This window comes from Neoarius graeffei, chromosome 27, assembly GCF_027579695.1.
Source record: "Neoarius graeffei isolate fNeoGra1 chromosome 27, fNeoGra1.pri, whole genome shotgun sequence".
Taxonomy (NCBI): Eukaryota; Metazoa; Chordata; class Actinopteri; order Siluriformes; family Ariidae; genus Neoarius; species Neoarius graeffei.
This window is the reverse complement of record NC_083595.1, coordinates 29847839-29869217: the sequence shown is the minus strand read 5'-3', so window position 1 is coordinate 29869217 and position 21379 is coordinate 29847839. Positions and strand designations below refer to the sequence as shown.

Here is a 21379-nt window from a genome sequence, read left to right as displayed (position 1 = left end):
TATAAATTCTATCATATATAGCCATATATACACTTTTGCACTGGAGCCACAAGGCTTGTAAAGCTGATGAGTAATAAAAGGTTCCCCCCTCCAAGAAGACTTATTGCTAATATAAGCCAATTATACCAGTTGGAGCAGAAGTCATGGACTCATTTCTTGGGTCCATGTCCTGCACATTCAGCCTTGAAATGTCCTGCATGTTTTAAGCATTAAATTAAAAACTAACTCCTAGAAAGTAATATAATACAAAAGTTAACTCGAAAGGCACTCGGAGAGCGAAGACCTCCGCCGAAGACAATAGTCGCATCATCTATGAAATGCAAATCTGTAACCACAACCATTTTATATGTCAGGATATCTTTCCAAAACCATTAGAATTATGTGCCTTCGTGTGTATCCCAGAGGATCACTGGTATCTGTGAATGTGGATTGCGATATGCAGTTGTCGTATTTCTACATGGGCTATATTTTGTCACTACTGAAATGTATTGGCATCTACTGGATTTTAAGATGTATGGCATTGTTGAACGCAGACTTGAGTAAAGGCCAAATTCTTCTGTGGCCCATGCTACACCCTTCCACCAAGTTTCATGGAAATTAAGTCGGTAGGTTTTGTGCAATCCTGACAGACAGAGAAACAAACAATCCTGACAGACAGAACATCACATGTAGGCTTGAAGATATGAAGTTTATCTTCTCAAGTTGAAAAACTTGTATTTTTCATATGAAATACATCCCGGATCCAAATGAGACAATTAAATAATATTGGCTGGCATTGAGTGGTATATCAGATATATTCCATTCAGCTAGCATGATATTGAATTGAGTCAAAGATGAGTAGCTGCATGGAATATATCTGATATACCATGAAAAAAGCCAGCCGATATTATTATTATTATTATTATTATACACTCTTCATATCAGCATTCTCAAAGGCTAACATTAGCTTACCCGCAAGTTGGCGCTACCAGCACAGTACCGAATTCACCTTCCAGCCGCTGTAGCATTCATCAGTAGCACAGGCTAATGACTGAGAAACTAAGATTTCTGTCCTAAGATTCTTCTTCCACGCACACTCGCCACAGCATTTTTCACTCAGACTTAAGTATTCATTTCCCGATGCAATTTACTTAGTTACTTTTAAAATCAACAGCTCCACACAACGGAGCGGCCTTGTCTTCATCCGCTTATCCAGGGCCAGGTCGAGGAGGCAGCAATCTGAGCATGGAAGCCCAAACTTCCCTCTCCCCAGACACCTCGGCCAGCTCCTCGGGAAGAACACCAAGGCGTTCCTAGTCAAACAACGGCGCGACCTCCAGTCAAAATTCTCTCAAAATCTTCCGCTTTTAATGAAGCAAACCTCACGGCTATGTTTGTTTACCAAACCGTCACAGTCACTCGCTAGCGTGGAAGTTTTACATCTCCGACGTGCCTCTTTTCCAGTTTTTCGATGTCCGTTGGTATGTTTTTCTCTTGTAAGCATACATGAAGAATACATAATGAAGTTTTGGTAGCCTTTCGGGTGTACAATGCGTCTTTAGTTTCAGTTTATTTAGATAGTGCTTAATTACAGCAGTAGCACTGGATTAGCCTCATCTTCTCTCTTTCCCGGCCCACAAAGAAATGATTGTGCACATGCGCAGTAGAAAAGTTGTCATTGGATCTTCGCATGAGCTCCGACATGTGACATTTCGTTGTCTTGACAACATGCAATACTATAAAAATACTGCATGCTCATTCTCCATTGGGGAGAGAGGTGTAATACATGGAGGATAAGCGATATGATAATATTGCATGCCATCAATAAACCCACTAGAAGGGAATAGAATACATGCTTTTATTCCATGGGAAAAAAGTGGCCTGTATGTATAACAATTCCCGATATTTCACTCTAGGGCTGCACGATATCAGAAAAATATGCGATATTCGATAACATGACTGAATATCTCGATATCGATATGTATCACGATAATTAAATATATGCTTTTCTTACCTCTACTCGCCGTTCTGCCCAGTCGTTGGTAGCTGCCACCACTGTTTTACATGTCTTGCAAAGTACCCGAGTTTGCAGTACGTCATCCCTCCTGAATCCAAAGTACTTCCAAATAGCAGACGTGCATTTTTTTTGGAAACCAGTTCCTCCTCACACAAGTTTGTCTCACCACACTTGCTACCACTCCCACCATCACCACGAGGCTTTTACTTGTTTTGCAATAGGGGGCGGAGTTATCCCGCGGCGCTTGTTGACATTCAAATGTGATTGGATGGCACAGAAAAATGTGCCTTTTATCGAAATTTAAGTAATTTTTGCGGTATGTGTATCGCAAACTATTATATCGCGATATCGATACTTTTTCGATATATTGTGCAGCCCTATTTCACTCCAATGATGTCACTCCCAGTGTTTTCCCATTGACTAGACCAGCGCTTCTCAACCTTTTTTCAGTCACGGCACCCTTCAGAAGTATGCAAATTCTCAAGGTACCCCCATATAAAATATACGCAGTCACGCTGACCCCGGCAGTGACATTGTGACATGGGAAAGGGGGCCGTGAGACAAATTTTGATGATGCATGAGGCGGCGATGATCTGCATTAGTGTAACTATCATTTTTTTGGAATTTTAATTAAATTTTATTTATTCCAATGTTAGAATATATAATTTTTTGACGGCACCCTAACGAAGCCAGATGGCACCCTGGTTGAGAAAGCCTGGACTAGACGCACATTATCAAAATGGCGAACCGGTTCAAAATTTAAATTCTTTTGAGTAACTTGTGTTTTTTTTTTTTGTGGATGTGTCCATATAATATAAAGAACATTACATGGTGGTGCAAAGATATGAAGTTTATCTTCTCATGTTGAAAACATTTTCACTCATTCGCTTCACTCGGTTGTGAATATGTTCACCACTCGGAGATAAACTTCATCTCTTAACTCCATAAAGGCAAAAGATCCTTCTGTTTGTCCAATATAGCAGCCCAAATAATGTTCCATTGAATTTTTGTTCATGTTTATAGATTAAGATTACAGTAAACCACATCAGCATGTCTGAGGACAACACTGACGGAGAAATTTATGGAAATAGATACTTCTGTGAGACGTCCGATATTTGCTCGTTACATAATCCGTGTCCCTCCAGTGCAAAAAAAAAACAACTGCACGTCAAACACCTTGAAGATTCCTCTAAACTTACCTTTTCCTGTCTTTTCTCAAATGCTGACTTGGTATCTGGCTTCGGTACATTTTTAGACCTCCCTCCCAGAATGTCCTCCATATCCTCGCCTTCACTCTCACTGGGGAGGTCAAAGGTCACTTTCCGCAAAGCGTCTCTGGCTTTCTGGCTCTCAGCGTCACCTCTACACAGTGTAAAAGGATCACGTTATCCTTCAGAAGCACCAAAAGCAGGACAATATCTTCATAAAAAAAGCCTTTAGTATATACACACATACTCATCTGAATCCTCTCCGTCCATGTCCATGTCCTCTTCATCCTCATCTTCCGGCGCTGACTCACCTTCCTTAGGTGACTTGTGTTGAGCAGGATCCTCATCCACAAAGTAATCTTTGTATTTCACATTTCTGGAACTTTTCAACTACAGAAGAAAATGATGCGATTTTAATTTGACCTGGTAAACAAAATAACTGATCACTTTAATAAGCAGTGTGAGTTTATTGATGATTGATTGCATCTCACCTTTTTCTTACTCTTTGATGCAGCAGGTTTATCAAATGAAAGTTCATCATCCTCATCAGAGGGCAGGTCCTGAAAGTAGTCAATTTCCTCACCTGGAGGTTCTTTCCCTTCCCTCTTGTCCATATCATCCAGAAAAGCCTCCATTTCTGATAGTTTAAAAAACTGATCGTCCACTTCTGACACAGTCCTAGATTTAGGTGTCTTGGTTTCTGTTTTCTTTTTTTGCTTGGATTGTTTTTCTAATTTATCGACATCAAAATCAATATCCGAGTCCTCGTCGTAAAGGTCCTCCTCGTCGCTGGACACAGATGACTTGGGCTTAAGTCCATTTTTTCTTTTGTTACCACCCTCCTCTTCTTCTTCTTCCTCCTCCTCCTCTTCTTCTTCTTCCTCCTCCTCCTCTTCCTCCTCCTCCTCCTCTTCTTCCTCCTTCTCAATATCATGGCCACCTCCACCATCATCATCCTCTTCTTCTTCCTCTGATTCTTCCAGAAGCGTCAGTGTGTCATCTGTGACAGCCTTGCTTACTGCGTCCTCAAAGTGAGAGAGCACAGCCGTGTTCTGAAGCTCGAGCTCCTGCCAGATCTGTTCCTCGTCAAAGTTCTTCACCACCAGCTGCTCCAGTGGACTCCCCTTCCATCTTTTCAGTTTATGGGCTTTGTGCAAATCATACAGGGTCTTTGTGAGGGATGTGAAGTGTGCTGCCAAGTCATCCTGTACACTAACAGAGTGAGAGAGACAGAAATGTCATTTTTCCACAGATTTATGCGGTACAAAGGCAGAAAGCAAGCTGCTCTGTTGTACTAATGTTAATTACTGAGTATCATATAAGAAGAATACTTAAACAAGCCTAAAATAAACTACTTAAATGACACAAGCTTCAGCAGCTGCATGGACACGAGCTTCAGGTCGAAACGAACAGACCAACCAAAGGACAGCAGATGAACTAATTCCGTGACACTGATGATCTGTGCAATGTATCCCGATTAAATTAACAAGTTCATAAACCACAACACTACACAGCTAGCCTCTAACATATACCGCCCACTATTACACTGCTCCACACTCATTCATCAGAACAACTTTATCTCAAATTACTAAAAAAAAAAACCCAAAACCCACAGTTCCTAATTTTCTTACTTTAGAAACAGCTCGGGCTGCGCTGTACTGCGGTTTAAAATCTGTAAACACTTCTCCAGCGTTTTGCTCACAGTCCCATGCGCCATGACTGCACGCGTGTGACCCCGGGTGCACGCGGTAAAATGTCCGTCGGAAACAAAAAGCAGACTCGAATCGTTCCGGATTACAGCACAGAGTTTATTTAATTCAGTACGTTTATGAAGTGCAGATCAGTTGTATAGGGAATACGAGATATTATGCACGCCTTCTAATTTTATAATTAACAATGTAGGCAGTTTGTTCCTGAAACGAAAATTAGTTTAAAAGCGTTGCGGTGTTTAATTTTGAAATAAAGTTATTCGGTTTTGTATCAGAAAAACATGGCGGCCTCCTTGATGAAGGTTGCAGGTAGGCTAAAGAACAGTTAAAGTGATTTTTCTGAACAAGAAACTTCAGTTTAAGATGTAAATGATGCATTTAATCAATAGCAGTGTTTTATGGAAAGTAGATTTCAATGTAAACATGGCACAAGGGTTTATATATACACGTATAACAGCTTATATATACACACGGTATAATGTTAAAGTCAGTTATACTGGATTAACAAACAACAACAACCACATATACCGGGCGTTATTGTTGTTGTTTTTAAACATTCATCGAAGAAAATGTAGGAAAACTCCCAAGTATTTTTATTTAAAATATATATTTTCTATAGCAGGGGTTTTCAAAGTGTGGGAGAGTCAGTCCCCCTCAGAGAGCAAATAAACAACAGCGCCCCCTTACAATTTTTGTTGTTGCTATACTTAATGTTCCATTCGTATTTTAAAAAATGGTTGTTGTACACATTTTTATTATTTTCTTTTACACATTTTAAACATGGGCGGCACGGTGGTGTAGTGGTTAGCGCTGTCGCCTCACAGCAAGAAGGTCCTGGGTTTGAGCCCCGGGGCCGGCGAGGGCCTTTCTGTGTGGAGTTTGCATGTTCTCCCCGTGTCCGCGTGGGTTTCCTCCGGGTGCTCCGGTTTCCCCCACAGTCCAAAGACATGCAGGTTAGGTTAACTGGTGACTCTAAATTGACCGTAGGTGTGAATGTGAGTGTGAATGGTTGTCTGTGTCTATGTGTCAGCCCTGTGATGACCTGGCGACTTGTCCAGGGTGTACCCCGCCTTTCGCCCGTAGTCAGCTGGGATAGGCTCCAGCTTGCCTGCGACCCTGTAGAACAGGATAAAGCGGCTCGAGATAATGAGATGAGATGAGACATTTTAAACATCTTTTTTACACATTTTAAACATATGTGCTTTTTTAAAACATCTTTTTACACATTTTAAATGTGCTTTTTAAAACCTCTTTTTTTTTTTACACATTTTAAACATCTGTGCTTTTTAAAACCTCTTTTTACACATTTTAAACATCTGTGCTTTTTAAAACCTCTTTTTACACATTTTAAACGTGCTTTTTTAAAACCTTTTTTACACATTTTAAACGTGCTTTTTAAAACATGTTTTTACACATTTTAAATGTGCTTTTTAAAACCTCTTTTTTTACACATTTTAAACATCTGTGCTTTTTTAAAAACCTCTTTTTTTACACATTTTAAACATCTGTGCTTTTTAAAACCTCTTTTTACACATTTTAAACATCTGTGCTTTTTAAAACCTCTTTTTACACATTTTAAATGTGCTTTTTAAAACCTCTTTTTACACATTTTAAACATCTGTGCTTTTTTTAAAACCTCTTTTTTACACATTTTAAACATGTGCTTTTTTAAAAACCTCTTTTTTACACATTTTAAATATGTGCTTTTTTAAAACCTCTTTTTTACACATTTTAAACATCTGCTTTTTAAAACCTCTTTTTTACACATTTTAAACATCTGTGCTTTTTAAAACATGGTTTTTTTTACACATATTAAACATCTGTGCTTTTTAAAACCTCTTTTTACACATTTTAAACATTTGTGCTTTTTTAAAAACCTCTTTTTTACACATTTTAAACATGTGCTTTTTTAAAAACCTCTTTTTTACACATTTTAAACATCTGCTTTTTAAAACCTCTTTTTTACACATTTTAAACATCTGTGCTTTTTAAAACATCTTTTTTTTACACATTTTAAACATCTGCTTTTTAAAACCTCTTTTTTACACATTTTAAACATCTGTGCTTTTTAAAACATCTTTTTTTTTACACATATTAAACATCTGTGCTTTTTAAAACCTCTTACACATTTTAAACATTTGTGCTTTTTTAAAAACCTCTTTTTTTACACATTTTAAATATGTGCTTTTTTAAAACCTCTTTTTTACACATTTTAAACATCTGCTTTTTAAAACCTCTTTTTTACACATTTTAAACATCTGTGCTTTTTAAAACATCTTTTTTTTTTACACATTTTAAACATCTGTGCTTTTTAAAACATATTTTTTTACACATTTTAAACATCTGTGCTTTTTAAAACCTCTTTTTACACATTTTAAACATCTGTGCTTTTTAAAACATCTTTTTACACATTTTAAATGTGCTTTTTAAAACCTCTTTTTACACATTTTAAGCGTCTGTGCTTTTTAAAACCTCTTTTTTGCACATTTTAAACGTGCTTTTTTAAAACCTCTTTTTTTTTTACACATTTTAAACATCTGTGCTTTTTAAAACCTTTTTTACACATTTTAAACATCTGTGCTTTTTAAAACATCTTTTTTTTTACACATTTTAAACATCTGTGCTTTTTTTAAAACATCTTTTTTACACATTTTAAACATCTGTGCTTTTTAAAACCTCTTTTACACATTTTAAACATCTGTGCTTTTTAAAACCTCTTACACATTTTAAACATCTGTGCTTTTTAAAACCTCTTTTTTACACATTTTAAATATATGTGCTTTTTAAAACCTCTTTTTTACAAATTTAAAACATCTGTGCTTTTTTAAAACCTCTTTTTTACACAGTTTAAACATCTGTGCTTTTTTAAAACCTCTTTTTTACACATTTTAAACCTCTCATAGCATTGTTAGTGAGCACCTCTTGGCAGACAACACACTGTGGCAGTGGAGCATCTTCAGATCCAGTCCATGAAAATCCAGACTTTAAATAATCGTGGTCATACTTCCTTCTTTTTTTGCTTGGCCCAGACTCTGTCTCCTCACTCACTGTAGCTTTAGGTACTAAAAATCGATCCATTTTGTGTCTGGCAAAGGCTAGCTGAAGTTCGTTAAATGTCCGCAATAGTAACTTATTCTGGTTTATTTTTCCTCACGTTGCGCCCCCCCGAAGAACTCTGGTGCGTCCCACACTTTGAAAAGCCCTGTTCTATAGTAACTGTTGGTGGTAAAAGAGAGCAACTGGACTTGCTTGAAGATTCTTGAAGACGTTTCACCTCTCATCTGAAAGGCTTCTTCAGTTCTGTCTGACTAATAGGGAGTATCAGGTATTTATCCTCTCATGGATGAAAAGCAGTCCGAAGGTGTCGTTGAGTCATCCTGTTGGTGTGGGTCACTGGGGGCTGGGTGTGAACGGCCTAGAGAGTCGTTGGGGTGATCAATGGGTTGTTGGTTCTCTCTGTCCTCCTGTGAGTCACTGAAAACAGCTGGGTTTTGGTGTGCATTCAGTTGTCTGGGAAGTGTGCCAAGGACTGCATTGTAGGTGGCTGATAAATGATGTCTTAAGGCCAATTTATGCTGACAACGCAGTCCTCGCAGATGGCGTCGCAGATAGCATCTGCGTAGCCCCCCCCTTCGCAGACGCTTTGTGCGCACCTCCCAAAAATTGTGACCACCGCAGAAGCCTCTCAGACAGCGTCGCAGACAAGAGGGCTCTGATTGGTCCACTCTACATCCGCTGTACATGCACTTCCGCTTCCCTACTTTCCCGGTTTGGTTTATTTTCATGACCGCCATTTTTAAAAACATGAGCGAAGATGGAGCAGCACGAAGAGCGGTTGATCGAGGAAGTGAGGAAGTACGTACATCTATACGACTCCAGTTCTAGTCATTATAAGTAACCGGAGGATAAACGCTCCACTAACCACACCCACCAACTACTCCTAGCGATTTTGTGACTTCACGCCCCCTTGCGTTGTGGCGGTGAATAACATCGCGCACGCCTATTACTCCCCGTTCAACGATAAATTACAACTGTCTGCGAAAAGCTATCTGCGAAAGCCTTGTCGCAAGAGCATGCAGAGGCCCTTAGACCACCACCACCTCTGTTCAGTGATGGCCGTTCCAGGTTGACAAAAATGGCTTCTTTAACTCCTTGCTCATACCAACGATCCTTTCTGGCTAAAATGTGTACGTTGCAATCCTGAAATGAGTGTCCTTTGTTGTTAAGATGAAGATAGACAGCAGAGTCCTGGCCTGAGGAACTGGCTCTCCTGTGTTGAGCCATGCGCCCGTGAAGCGGTTGTTTTGTTTCTCCAATATACAAGTCCGTGCATTCCTCACTGCACTGAATTGCACATGCTATGTTGTCCTGTTCGTGTCTGGCTATTCTGTCCTTAGGGTGGACCAGTTTCTGCTTTAGGGTGTTACTGGGTCTGAAATGTACCGGAATGTTGTGTTTGTAGAAGATCCTCCTGAGTTTCTCAGATAGACCAGAAATGTCTTGCGTTTGTTCCTGTTATCCTCCTTGTCCGTTGAGAGGTGAAACGTCTTCAAGCAAGTCCAGTTGCTCTCTTTTACCACCCACAGTTTACTATGACCTGGATGACTGAGAATCTTCACAGACATGTTTCTATAGTATATACTATTGGCAATACAGCGTTTTTCCTCCCCTCTCTTTTGATTGTGCTGTATTGAACTTGAACAGAATTCTGTGTCTCTCTGTGTTTTTGTTTTTAAATGGAAGCACAGTTGGAATATTTGACTCCAAACAGCCTCTTATAACTATTCTTTTAAGTTCGTTTCTTAAGACACGTATTTTTAAGTATGTTACCTCGCTTGTAAATCAGCCATTTCAGACCACTGCAAACGACAAAATCATATTATGAATTGGGAAGAGGCCAGAGTCATTTGCGCTGAAGAGAATAGATATCAGCGTTGGATTTTGGAGGCAGTGGAGATACGTAAGCGGGCGCAGAGGACGATGAACCGGGATGAGGGAGCGTACGCGCTGTCACACACCTGGAGCGCAGTCCTGGGCCAGCGACCTGACAGCAGGAAGCGTGGACTACCTGTCAAATTGGGCGGGACGTTCACGCCTCCATAGAGTAACATCAGCTGATAAGGCACGTCACCACTCGACATCTGGTGACTGTTTTGAAGAAGGCGGAAGTGTTCGCCGAAACTGTCAACAAGCGAGGTAACATACTTAAAAATATGTGTCTTAAGAAACGAACTTAAAAGAATAGTTATAATTATCAGACATAATGAATTTTCACTACATAGCCTCTTATAACGTTAATAATTTTAAGGTTGAGCTAAATAACTTTGTTTAATAAATACATATACTGTGTCTAAAATATTATTTTCATTTTGATGAAAATCTGATCTGAACCAAGGATTCACAAACTTCCTCACTTCTCTGATTGAAACACAAAACAACACTAAAGATGCTACAGCAGCGGCTACGATTATCGTTGCAAAACAGGGCTCGACATTAACGGTTGTCCGCTTGTCCGGGACAAGTGATACTTAATGTCGGACAAGTTCATTGTCTCAGTTACTTGTCTGATCGGACAAGTGCCAAAATACGCCGATATTCGGGTTACATATCAAATTTATCAGTTTATTCACATGATTTCCGAAGCATCTCACTCGACATATTGTTTTGATGAATCGCCGGATGTTTCTATTCGGAAAGACCGATGTGCGCATGTGCAATATTCCACTTGCGAAACCGGCCAATACCGCTTCGTGTATTTGAGCTGAAAAGTAAACGGTCGTTTATGATTGGTTTTAATCGTGTCATACACGTGGATTTGTTGACGGGATCATTATTCAACTGTATATTTACGTTGAGTATGTGGTAATTTCCAAATCTCTGAATTGTTGTTGATGGTGTTCATTATATAGCCGAGCGTGTTGGAATGTGCGCCTGCATGCGTGTGGATTGACAGGGAGTGAGGTAGGAGTGGGGAAAGTTATCTATGAAATACCAAGCTGTCAAAAGGCTGCTAATTAGGTTACCGGCTGTATTAATTAACTAATTAGTAATGGGAGTTTAGGGATTTTTTTTAACATAGGGCTCTATAATTTAGATATAATTATGGATTATTGGAAATTTATTAATTATCTTTTTTTTGACCATTAAATACCATACAGGAGCCACACTGAATAATTAGACGACAACAATCAGTGGAGGATATATATTCAAAGTTAATAATTTAAAAATGAAAATATATATACAACCCCGATTCCAAAAAAGTTGGGACAAAGTATAAATTGTAAATAAAAATGGAATGCAATAATTTACAAATCTCAAAAACTGATATTGTATTCACAATAGAACATAGACAACATATCAAATGTCGAAAGTGAGACATTTTGAAATTTCATGCCAAATATTGGCTCATTTGAAATTTCATGACAGCAACACATCTCAAAAAAGTTGGGACAGGGGCAATAAGAGGCTGGAAAAGTTAAAGGTACAAAAAAGGAACAGCTGGAGAACCAAATTGCAACTCATTAGGTCAATTGGCAATAGGTCATTAACATGACTGGGTATAAAAAGAGCATCTTGGAGTGGCAGCGGCTCTCAGAAGTAAAGATGGGAAGAGGATCACCAATCCCCCTAATTCTGCCCCGACAAATAGTGGAGCAATATCAGAAAGGAGTTCGACAGTGTAAAATTGCAAAGAGTTTGAACATATCATCTAAAGTGCATAATATCATCAAAAGATTCAGAGAATCTGGAAGAATCTCTGTGCGTAAGGGTCAAGGCCAGAAAACCATACTGGGTGCCCGTGATCTTCGGGCCCTTAGACGGCACTGCATCACATACAGGCATGCTTCTGTATTGGAAATCACAAAATGGGCTCAGGAATATTTCCAGAGAACATTATCTGTGAACACAATTCACCGTGCCATCCGCCGCTGCCAGCTAAAACTCTATAGTTCAAAGAAGAAGCCGTATCTAAACACAATCCAGAAGCGCAGACGTCTTCTCTGGGCCAAGGCTCATTTAAAATGGACTGTGGCAAAGTGGAAAACTGTTCTGTGGTCAGACGAATCAAAATTTGAAGTTCTTTATGGAAATCAGGGACGCCGTGTCATTCGGACTAAAGAGGAGAAGGACGACCCAAGTTGTTATCAGCGCTCAGTTCAGAAGCCTGCATCTCTGATGGTATGGGGCTGCATTAGTGCGTGTGGCAATGGGCAGCTTACACATCTGGAAAGACACCATCAATGCTGAAAGGTATATCCAGGTTCTAGAGCAACATATGTTCCCATCCAGACGACGTCTCTTTCAGGGAAGACCTTGCATTTTCCAACATGACAATGCCAAACCACATACTGCATCAATTACAGCATCATGGCTGCGTAGAAGAAGGGTCCGGGTACTGAACTGGCCAGCCTGCAGTCCAGATCTTTCACCCATAGAAAACATTTGGCGCATCATAAAACGGAAGATATGACAAAAAAGACCTAAGACAGTTGAGCAACTAGAATCCTACATTAGACAAGAATGGGTTAACATTCCTATCCCTAAACTTGAGCAACTTGTCTCCTCAGTCCCCAGACGTTTACAGACTGTTGTAAAGAGAAAAGGGGATGTCTCACAGTGGTAAACATGGCCTTGTCCCAACTTTTTTGAGATGTGTTGTTGTCATGAAATTTAAAATCACCTAATTTTTCTCTTTAAATGATACATTTTCTCAGTTTAAACATTTGATATGTCATCTATGTTCTATTCTGAATAAAATATGGAATTTTGAAACTTCCACGTCGTTGCATTCCGTTTTTATTTACAATTTGTACTTTGTCCCAACTTTTTTGGAATCGGAGTTGTAATTTAGCATTGTTGTTGTTTGTTTCTCTTGTCCAAACTAGTGATATCTCATCAAGTCATAAATTTTATGATAATGTTTACTTTCTGTGATATTTGTGACTGAACTGCAGAGTACTGATCTGTGTATATATAATGGTTAGTGTTTCTGGATCTCATAGTATAGTTATTTTGTTCTTAAAATTTTATGTTCATAATTTCTACTCTATTGGGATATATTGCTTCTGAACTTCAGCATAATACTTGGTGAATTATGGTATCAATCAGTCTGTTCTACTATATTTTTGAACTTTTGCCTCAGTATATCAAGTATTGATTACTTTTGATTCATAGATATTATGCATATGTTGTAAATTCGGAAACAAATGCAATAAAGATTGTTGGGTTACAGATAGTTTGTGTTTTTTTTTTCTCAAATATTTCTTCGGACAAGTCAACTTCACATTCGGACAAGTAAATTTCCTTTCAACTTGCCCGACAGGACAAGTGGTTTCAAAGGTTAATGTAGAGCCCTGCAAAAGTAGAAAAGACTTTCAATACGTAAACTGTGCGTGAATAATTACTCAAACTTCCACTGGAAAAAAAATGATCTGATTCCCGATTACTTAGCGTATCAGATCACATGACACCGTTCCACAATTATTGACACCTTTATCCACAGTTATCGACACCGTTCTACAATTATCGACACCCAGATGATTATTTATATTAAAAAATAATCTGTATGTGGTATTAAGTTAACAAAACAGTTTTTATTTAAAATTTGTTTTACATAGACTTGTATTTAGTACAAAATATCTTTTATATTAATATATCGATGTCTGTGCTTATGTAAATGAGGAAGTAATTGTAATGTTTGTAAAACAAATGAACTGATAATGTTGAACCTGTGTCAGAAAATCTTTTTGTTCCACTTTCTACTCACTTTCTAAGTATTTTCGTAGATCGCATTTTGTTAATCATTTGTTGTTGTTTGTATTAATTTGTAGTTTACCAATAAATGTCAACAGGCAATTAACACTGTAACCACATGAAAATCCAAGTCAAAGGTCGCATGTCATTCCTCGGACCAAAATATAAAATGTCTACTGATATTGTAATATGTGGTAGATATTTACAACAAACTGCAAAAAAAAAAATTTCTGAATGGAATAGAAACATCTGAATATTTCAAGAATGTAATTTTTTATATGCTAGGAATTTAATTCTGGTCTAATTCTATTTATTGCAATCGGATTCCAAATACTCTATAAACATTCCATTCTGTTATGAATCAGAAAAAAAAATTATCATAAATCACAGCACTTTTATTTTTTTAAAGGTACTTCATCTACTTCAACAATGTTACACAAAGATCGATCCATAACAGTTGTAAATGTCACTTAATTCCACAGGGTGTCGATAATGGTGGACACTGGTGAAAGTGATCACTATTATCGACACCTCACGTGATTCTCAAACGCGCGTTTAGATACAAAATGGTGACTGTTAAATGAAAGAGTAAGAAACAAAGCAGGTTTCGACAAAGAGATCATGAAATATCAGTGGATTTGATAAGTAAAAACATGTCCATGATCTTTCCACCATGCTTACCTGCGATGATAACGTCCGGGTTTTTTCAAATTACTGATCATGCTAAAAAAAAAAAAAAAATTTCATCTCAGGTAATGAGCTGTGTCATCAGATGACAAGATCAAAGGGTGAGGCGGGTCTTCTGGGTGATTAATTAACTAATAATAACTGCTGTAACTGAAACTCACCTTTGTAAAATTGGTGTCCCTGCTTACATAATCACTCTTTTCCAGCAACATGTATCTCAAGGTGTGCTGCTCACCAGTCCCCATCAGTGAGAACGTTCTCTTCATCGTTACCCGTCTGTAAAAGTGTTCCTCCGTCCTTATGGAAGTTGGGTAGACTGAACCATGTTGCGATTGCTGTCCCAGATTTGGAGAAGGCAACAGCTTTGTACCGGGATGTACTTGGCGCCCAGGTGAGCGCCACTGTGCCCTTGCCTGAGCATGGGGTTTACACGGTGTTTGTGGAGCTAGGCAACACCAAACTGGAGCTCCTGCACCCTCTGGGAGAAAAGAGCCCCATTACAGGCTTCCTGCAGAAGAACAAAGCTGGAGGAATGCACCACATCTGCATCGAGGTGAGGTGTTGGGTGTGAACAAACAATCAGATACCTTAACTTATTCAATGTGAAAATGAAGTATAGTATCAGGATATTTCATCAGATGCTTTTATCCGAAGCCACAGAGAGAGAAACATACTTTTAAAAAATGCATCATAGAGCAGGCACATGCTCTAGTCATAAAGTCATCAGTAATTATTTATTTAGTTATTTATTTTTTAAATAAAGGACTGGCTGAGGGTCTCTCCCCTGGTGAAAAATTAATGTACTTTATTGTATTTAAAGTATATTCATATTTTCAATAGTATATTGAAAATGTACTTGCACAAATTGTACTCTTTGTAAATATATAAAAAGTATATTAACATCACGCTTTCACGCTAACACTTTTAACACACTTTAAAATAATTATACTATAATTACACTTTATAGAAATATATTGTACTAAAATATACTTTAAGTGAAAGTTATGTGTAATTTAGCACATAAAAGTACACTAAATACACTTCAAGTTGCACTTTTCTACAATTTAATTACAATTAAAATATATTTAGTACAAAATCAGTTGTTCCAAAATAGCATGCCTCAAGTTAACTAATCATAAACACACTTGAAGTATATTGATGATTAGTGTGGCTTCAAGTACACAAAAGTATGCTAAATTTTAGTACACTTAGCACATTTATTTTTCACCAGGGTCTACAACCATTTTCCAATTTTGTTAGACATTACAGGAAGAGGCCACAGCAAATATTAATCACAGGATGCTAATAATTTTTGTAATCAGCATTTTGCAGGATGAAAAATATACAGTACTGTGCAAAAGTCTTAGTCACCCTATTTTTTTCTTCGTACAAACTTTTTGTTATAGATTTCTATTTTATGACTTCTATATTATCGAGTCAGTCCAAAAACATTCTAGAGTCCCAAACGTTTGTATTTTTTCCAGCACAAAATTAAACGTTACAGGAAATCTTTTTGTATCTGAGCAGAATATTACATAAGAGAGCACTTTTCAGAATAAAAAAGAAAACATGATGAAGGCTGCTGGGTTTTGGTGCAAAATTAAGAAGCGAGTGTGACAGTCAAAGAGTCCAGAAGAACAAGATGCTCAGTAAAACCTACAGCTCATTTCCTTATAAAACTGCACTCATTGGACCTGAGCCTCATCTTATCTCATTATCTGTAGCCGCTTTATCCTGTTCTACAGGGTCGCAGGCAAGCTGGAGCCTATCCCAGCTGACTACGGGCGAAAGGCGGGGTACACCCTGGACAAGTTGCCAGGTCATCACAGGGCTGACACATAGACACAGACAACCATTCACACTCACATTCACACCTACGGTCAATTTAGAGTCACCAGTTAACCTAACCTGCATGTCTTTGGACTGTGGGGGAAACCGGAGCACCCGGAGGAAACCCACACGGACACGGGGAGAACATGCAACCTCCGCACAGAAAGGCCCTTGCCGGCCACGGGGCTCGAACCTGGACCTTCTTGCTGTGGGGTGACAGCGCTAACCACTACACCACCGTGCCGCCCTTGGACCTGAGACTGCTTTTTTTTTTTTAAAGCAAAGAATCATCATACCAAATGTTAACTTTGTGAATATACATTACTGTTTGCCGCTCTTTATAGCATTTAAAAAAAATGCAGAAACGTTTAATTTAATTATTTTTGAATGGCATCATTGCTGTACAGCATTCCTTTGCATATGCCTAAGATTTTTGCACAGGACTGTATATGTTTGAAATAATAATGGTTAAAAATAAACACATACAATATCTCTGTGTGTATGTGTGTAAGCTCAACATATCAACAATTGTATGGAATTTATTTCTGCGCTTGTTTTTTGAAGGGTGCCAATAATAATGGAGTTAACTGTAAAAGTGACCAGTCGTAATCCAGTGGTTTGCATTTTCATGAGAGATTTATGAATATCCTTGTAATGGTGTGATAAATGTTTGTAGTAGTGTTTTTAATCAGCTTATCTGGCGTCTTCTGCTTCTAGGTTGATGATATAAATTCAGCTATAGCGGATCTGAAAGAAAAGAAAATCAGACTGCTTTCTCCGGAGCCACGGATAGGTGCTCATGGCAAACCCGTGATGTTCCTCCACCCGAAAGACTGTGATGGGGTTCTTGTGGAAATAGAGCAAGCGTAGTAATCAACACGCCTTTTAGAAGGTGTTTTCTTTCATGCAGAGCTCTAGTGTTTGACATGCATGTGATTTTTTTTTTTTTTTTCCTCGTCTGTAAATTATTGGATGAATGAAGTGATTTGGCTTGCAATATTCTGTGTCATTTAAAAGATTAGATCAGTACACTAATCCTTGACTTGCAAGTGATGTCAAAGCAAAATAGAAACCTGGATGTCGGCCATGTTGGTGGAGATACAAATGCGGGGTCAAGCGACATTCCATACAAAACATAGTCACGCATGCGCAACTCTCTTTGTTTTTCTACTGCTTTAAGCGTTCTTTTAGCTCTGCCATATCTTTGTGCTGTATATGGTTGTGGTCACAACAGTACTCGTGACCGTTCCGATTTTTTAGAATTCCGTCCGTGATTTGGAAAGAGGGCGAGGAAACTCTGAGGCTTAGTACGGAGAGGAGACGAGCGCGGCTGAACAACATCGGCAGGGCTGATCTAACAGAGGCTTGAACCAAAACAGCTCGTGTTTGCAGTAATAATTTTATCTCAAGTGAGATTCAAAAGCTTTCTCGATAATATCACGAAAGAATTTTTATTTCGTGTTGCGAGAATTTTGCTATAAAATGAGCGCTCTCTTGTCGTCGTTCACTCGGTCGTTGTTATAATTGTAACACGTGGATTACCATTTTGCTTCTAAGGGCCTCTGCATGCTCTTGCGACAAGGCTTTCACAGACAGCTTTTCGCAGACAGTTGTAATTTATCGTTGAGCGGGGAGTAATAGGCGTGCGCAATGTTATTCACCGCCACAACGCAAGGGGGCGCGAAGTCGTGAAATCGCTAGGAGTAGTTGGTGGGTGTGGTTAGTGGAGTGTTTATCCTCCGGTTACTTATAATGACTAGAACTGGAGTCGTATAGGTGTACGTACTTCCTCACTTCCTCGATCAACCGCTCTTCGTGCTGCTCCATCTTCGCGCGTGTTTTTAAAAATGGCGGTCGTGAAAACAAACCAAACCGGGAAAGTAGGGAAGCGGAAGTGCGTGTACAGCGGATGTCGAGTGGACCAATCAGAGCCCTCTTGTCTGCGACGCTGTCTGCGAGGCTTCTGCGGTGGTCACAATTTTTGGGAGGTGCGCGCAGAGCGTCTGCGAAGGTGGGGGGGCTACGCAGACGCCATCTGCGACGCCATCTGCGAGGACTGCGTTGTCAGCATAAATTGGCCTTAAGAGCGCCAGCAAAATTATACCTGAAATAAATTGAAATGTGATTTGTGAGCCATAAAGCTAGAGACTTGTCAAAATTTCATACTTCGTCTGTTGTTTACACATAGAAGTAAACTAAATGCAAAAGAAGCCCTAACTTACCCTTGCAAGTACAACTGCTTCGTCATCGTTGACTGGTTTAATTAATAAGATATTTACTCATCCAGAGACAAAAGTTATCGGCTTCCATGAACTTATAAGCCTTTGTTTGAGATTTGTCGACCCACAAAGTCTGCCAAACCAGATAGAAGGCGATATCTACAGTGGGGCAAAAAAGTATTTAGTCAGCCACCAATTGTGCAAGTTCTCCCACTTAAAAAGATGAGAGAGGCCTGTAATTTTCATCATAGGTACACTTCAACTATGAGAGACAGAATGGGGGGAAAGAATTCAGGAAATCACATTGTAGGATTTTTAATGAATTAATTGGGAAATTCCTCGGTAAAATAAGTATTTGGTCACCTACAAACAAGCAAGATTTCTGGCTCTCACAGACCTGTAACTTCTTCTTTAAGAGGCTCCTCTGTCCTCCACTCATTACCTGTATTAATGGCACCTGTTTGAACTCGTTATCAGTATAAGACACCTGTCCACAACCTCAAACAGTCACACTCCCAACTCCACTATGGCCAAGACCAAAGAGCTGTCAAAGGACACCAGAAACAAAATTGTAGACCTGCATCAGGCTGGGAAGACTGAATCTGCAATAGGTAAGCAGCTTGGTGTGAAGAAATCAACTGTGGGAGCAATTATTAGAAAATGGAAGACATACAAGACCACTGATAATCTCCCTCGATCTGGGGCTCCACGCAAGATCTCACCCTGTGGGGTCAAAATGATCACAAGAACGGTGAGCAAAAATCCCAGAACCACACAGGGGGACCTAGTGAATGACCTGCAGAGAGCTGGGACCAAAGTAACAAAGGCTACCATCAGTAACACACTATGCCGCCAGGGACTCAAATCCTGCAGTGCCAGGCATGTCCCCCTGCTTAAACCAGTACATGTTCAGGCCCGTCTGAAGTTTGCTAGAGAGCATTTGGATGACCCAGAAGAGGATTGGGAGAATGGCATATGGTCAGATGAAACCAAAATAGAACTTTTTGGTAAAAACTCAACTTGTCGTGTTTGGAGGAGAAAGAATGCTGAGTTGCATCCAAAGAACACCATACCTACTGTGAAGCATGGGGGTGGAAACATCATGCTTTGGGGCTGTTTTTCTGCAAAGGGACCAGGACGACTGATCCGTGTAAAGGAAAGAATGAATGGGGCCATGTATCATGAGATTTTGAGTGAAAACCTCCTTCCATCAGCAAGGGCATTGAAGATGAAACGTGTTTGGGTCTTTCAGCATGACAGTGATCCCAAACACACTGCCCGGGCAATGAAGGAGTGGCTTCGTAAGAAGCATTTCAAGGTCCTGGAGTGGCCTAGCCAGTCTCCAGATCTCAACCCCATAGAAAATCTTTGGAGGGAGTTGAAAGTCCATGTTGCCCAGCGACAGCCCCAAAACATCACTGCTCTAGAGGAGATCTGCATGGAGGAATGGGCCAAAATACCAGCAACAGTGTGTGAAAACCTTGTGAAGACTTACAGAAAACGTTTGACCTCTGTCATTGCCAACAAAGGGTATATAAAGTATTGAGATGAACTTTTGTTATTGACCAAATACTTATTTTCCACCATAATTTGCAAATAAATTCTTTAAAAATCAGACAATGTAATTTTATGGATTCTTCCCCCCATTCTGTCTCTCATAGTTGAAGTGTACCTATGATGAAAATTAAAGGCCTCTCTCATCTTTTTAAGTGGGAGAACTTGCACAATTGGTGACTGACTAAATACTTTTTTGCCCCACTGTAGGTACTCGATGGTCAGTAGAAGTGTCTTATCCTCAGAAAAATCCGACTTTTTCAAATAATATGGGTCAAAACTACACATATCTATCTTCTCTTTGTACCGAATCTCCACTCGATCGTTCAAATCGTGGTAATAGTGAGAAAATTCAGCATTGTTGGCTTTCAGCGGCTGCCATCTTAGCTGCTTTGTATATCCACCATCAGGGCGGACGCTCATGACGTAGCACATTTTGATCACATGGTTGCAAGTCATCTATGGTTCAAATTCAGAGCAACACTAGCAATCTACTTACGATGTTTCCATGGTTACTCCACCTACTTTTACATAATGAGACTTAGGGGACAGCATATGTGGCCTGACCAATGATATGTACATGTATAGTGATCTCATGATAATATAAATATTTCACTATTGGATACGCAATCTCATCTTTTCATTTTGTAGACGTTCCTGCTGTTTGTGTGATTTACAAAAACGAGAGTTTCCACATTTTCCATCATTCAGTATAAGTTAATTTAGAGAAGTAATTCCCTACAGTGACGAATGAAAATGCGCCACAGGCAGAAGGGGTTTGAAAGCTGAATCTGTTCCACTCTGTCCATCCCCTCCTCAGACTTCAGCTGACTGTCTGCACAAGAACAGACACGTTACTGGGATCCGGTTTGGACCATTTCCATCTTTCAGATGTCTTTCCTTCTGCCGCCCACTCCATAAATCACTTCCCTTTGGACACAGCTGGAGAAGGGAGATTAGAGACCCATGTTTTCTCTCAGTTTTGTGTCTGTGTGGTTTCCACTTGCTACTTTGTTGACCCTTTATTGAATTATTGGAATAAAAGGGTTTGATTTGTAGCTTAAAGTCTCATCTCATTATCTCTAGCCGCTTTATCCTGCTCTACAGGGTCACAGGCAAGCTGGAGCCTATCCCAGCTGACTACGGGCGAAAGGCGGGGTACACCCTGGATAAGTCGCCAGGTCATCACAGGGCTGACACATAGACACAGACAGCCATTCACATTCACACCTACGGTCAATTTAGAGTCACCAGTTAACCTAACCTGCATGTCTTTGGACTGTGGGGGAAACCGGAGCACCCGGAGGAAACCCACGCGGACACGGGGAGAACATGCAAACTCCACACAGAAAGGCCCTCGCTGGCCACGGGGCTCGAACCCGGACCTTCTTGCTGTGAGGCGACAGCGCTAACCACTACACC

General features: G+C 39.5%; 2 protein-coding genes across 2 annotated transcripts in view; one reads left to right on the top strand and one right to left on the bottom strand.

The window, feature by feature from the left end:
• The window catches only part of mphosph10 (M-phase phosphoprotein 10 (U3 small nucleolar ribonucleoprotein)), a 29289-nt gene extending 24350 nt beyond the window's left edge, over nt 1–4939 (bottom strand). Inside the window, exons 1-4 of the mRNA XM_060911865.1 lie at nt 4836–4939; nt 3696–4416; nt 3452–3594; nt 3196–3358 (exon numbers count right to left, since the gene is read on the bottom strand). Of these exons, the coding sequence (XP_060767848.1) occupies nt 3196–3358; nt 3452–3594; nt 3696–4416; nt 4836–4921 (1113 nt within the window). The 5' untranslated portion in view covers nt 4922–4939. The remainder of the gene's footprint in view (nt 1–3195; nt 3359–3451; nt 3595–3695; nt 4417–4835) is intronic.
• Nucleotides 4940–5046: 107 nt separating this feature from the next.
• On the top strand, nt 5047–21015 carry mcee (methylmalonyl CoA epimerase). Its single transcript, XM_060911271.1, has 4 exons — nt 5047–5222; nt 14561–14907; nt 16902–17076; nt 20778–21015. Exons 1-3 carry the CDS (start codon nt 5195–5197, stop codon nt 17052–17054), a joined length of 528 nt encoding a protein of 175 aa, XP_060767254.1. The 5' UTR covers nt 5047–5194; the 3' UTR covers nt 17055–17076; nt 20778–21015.
• The last annotated feature ends 364 nt before the right edge of the window (nt 21016–21379 follow it).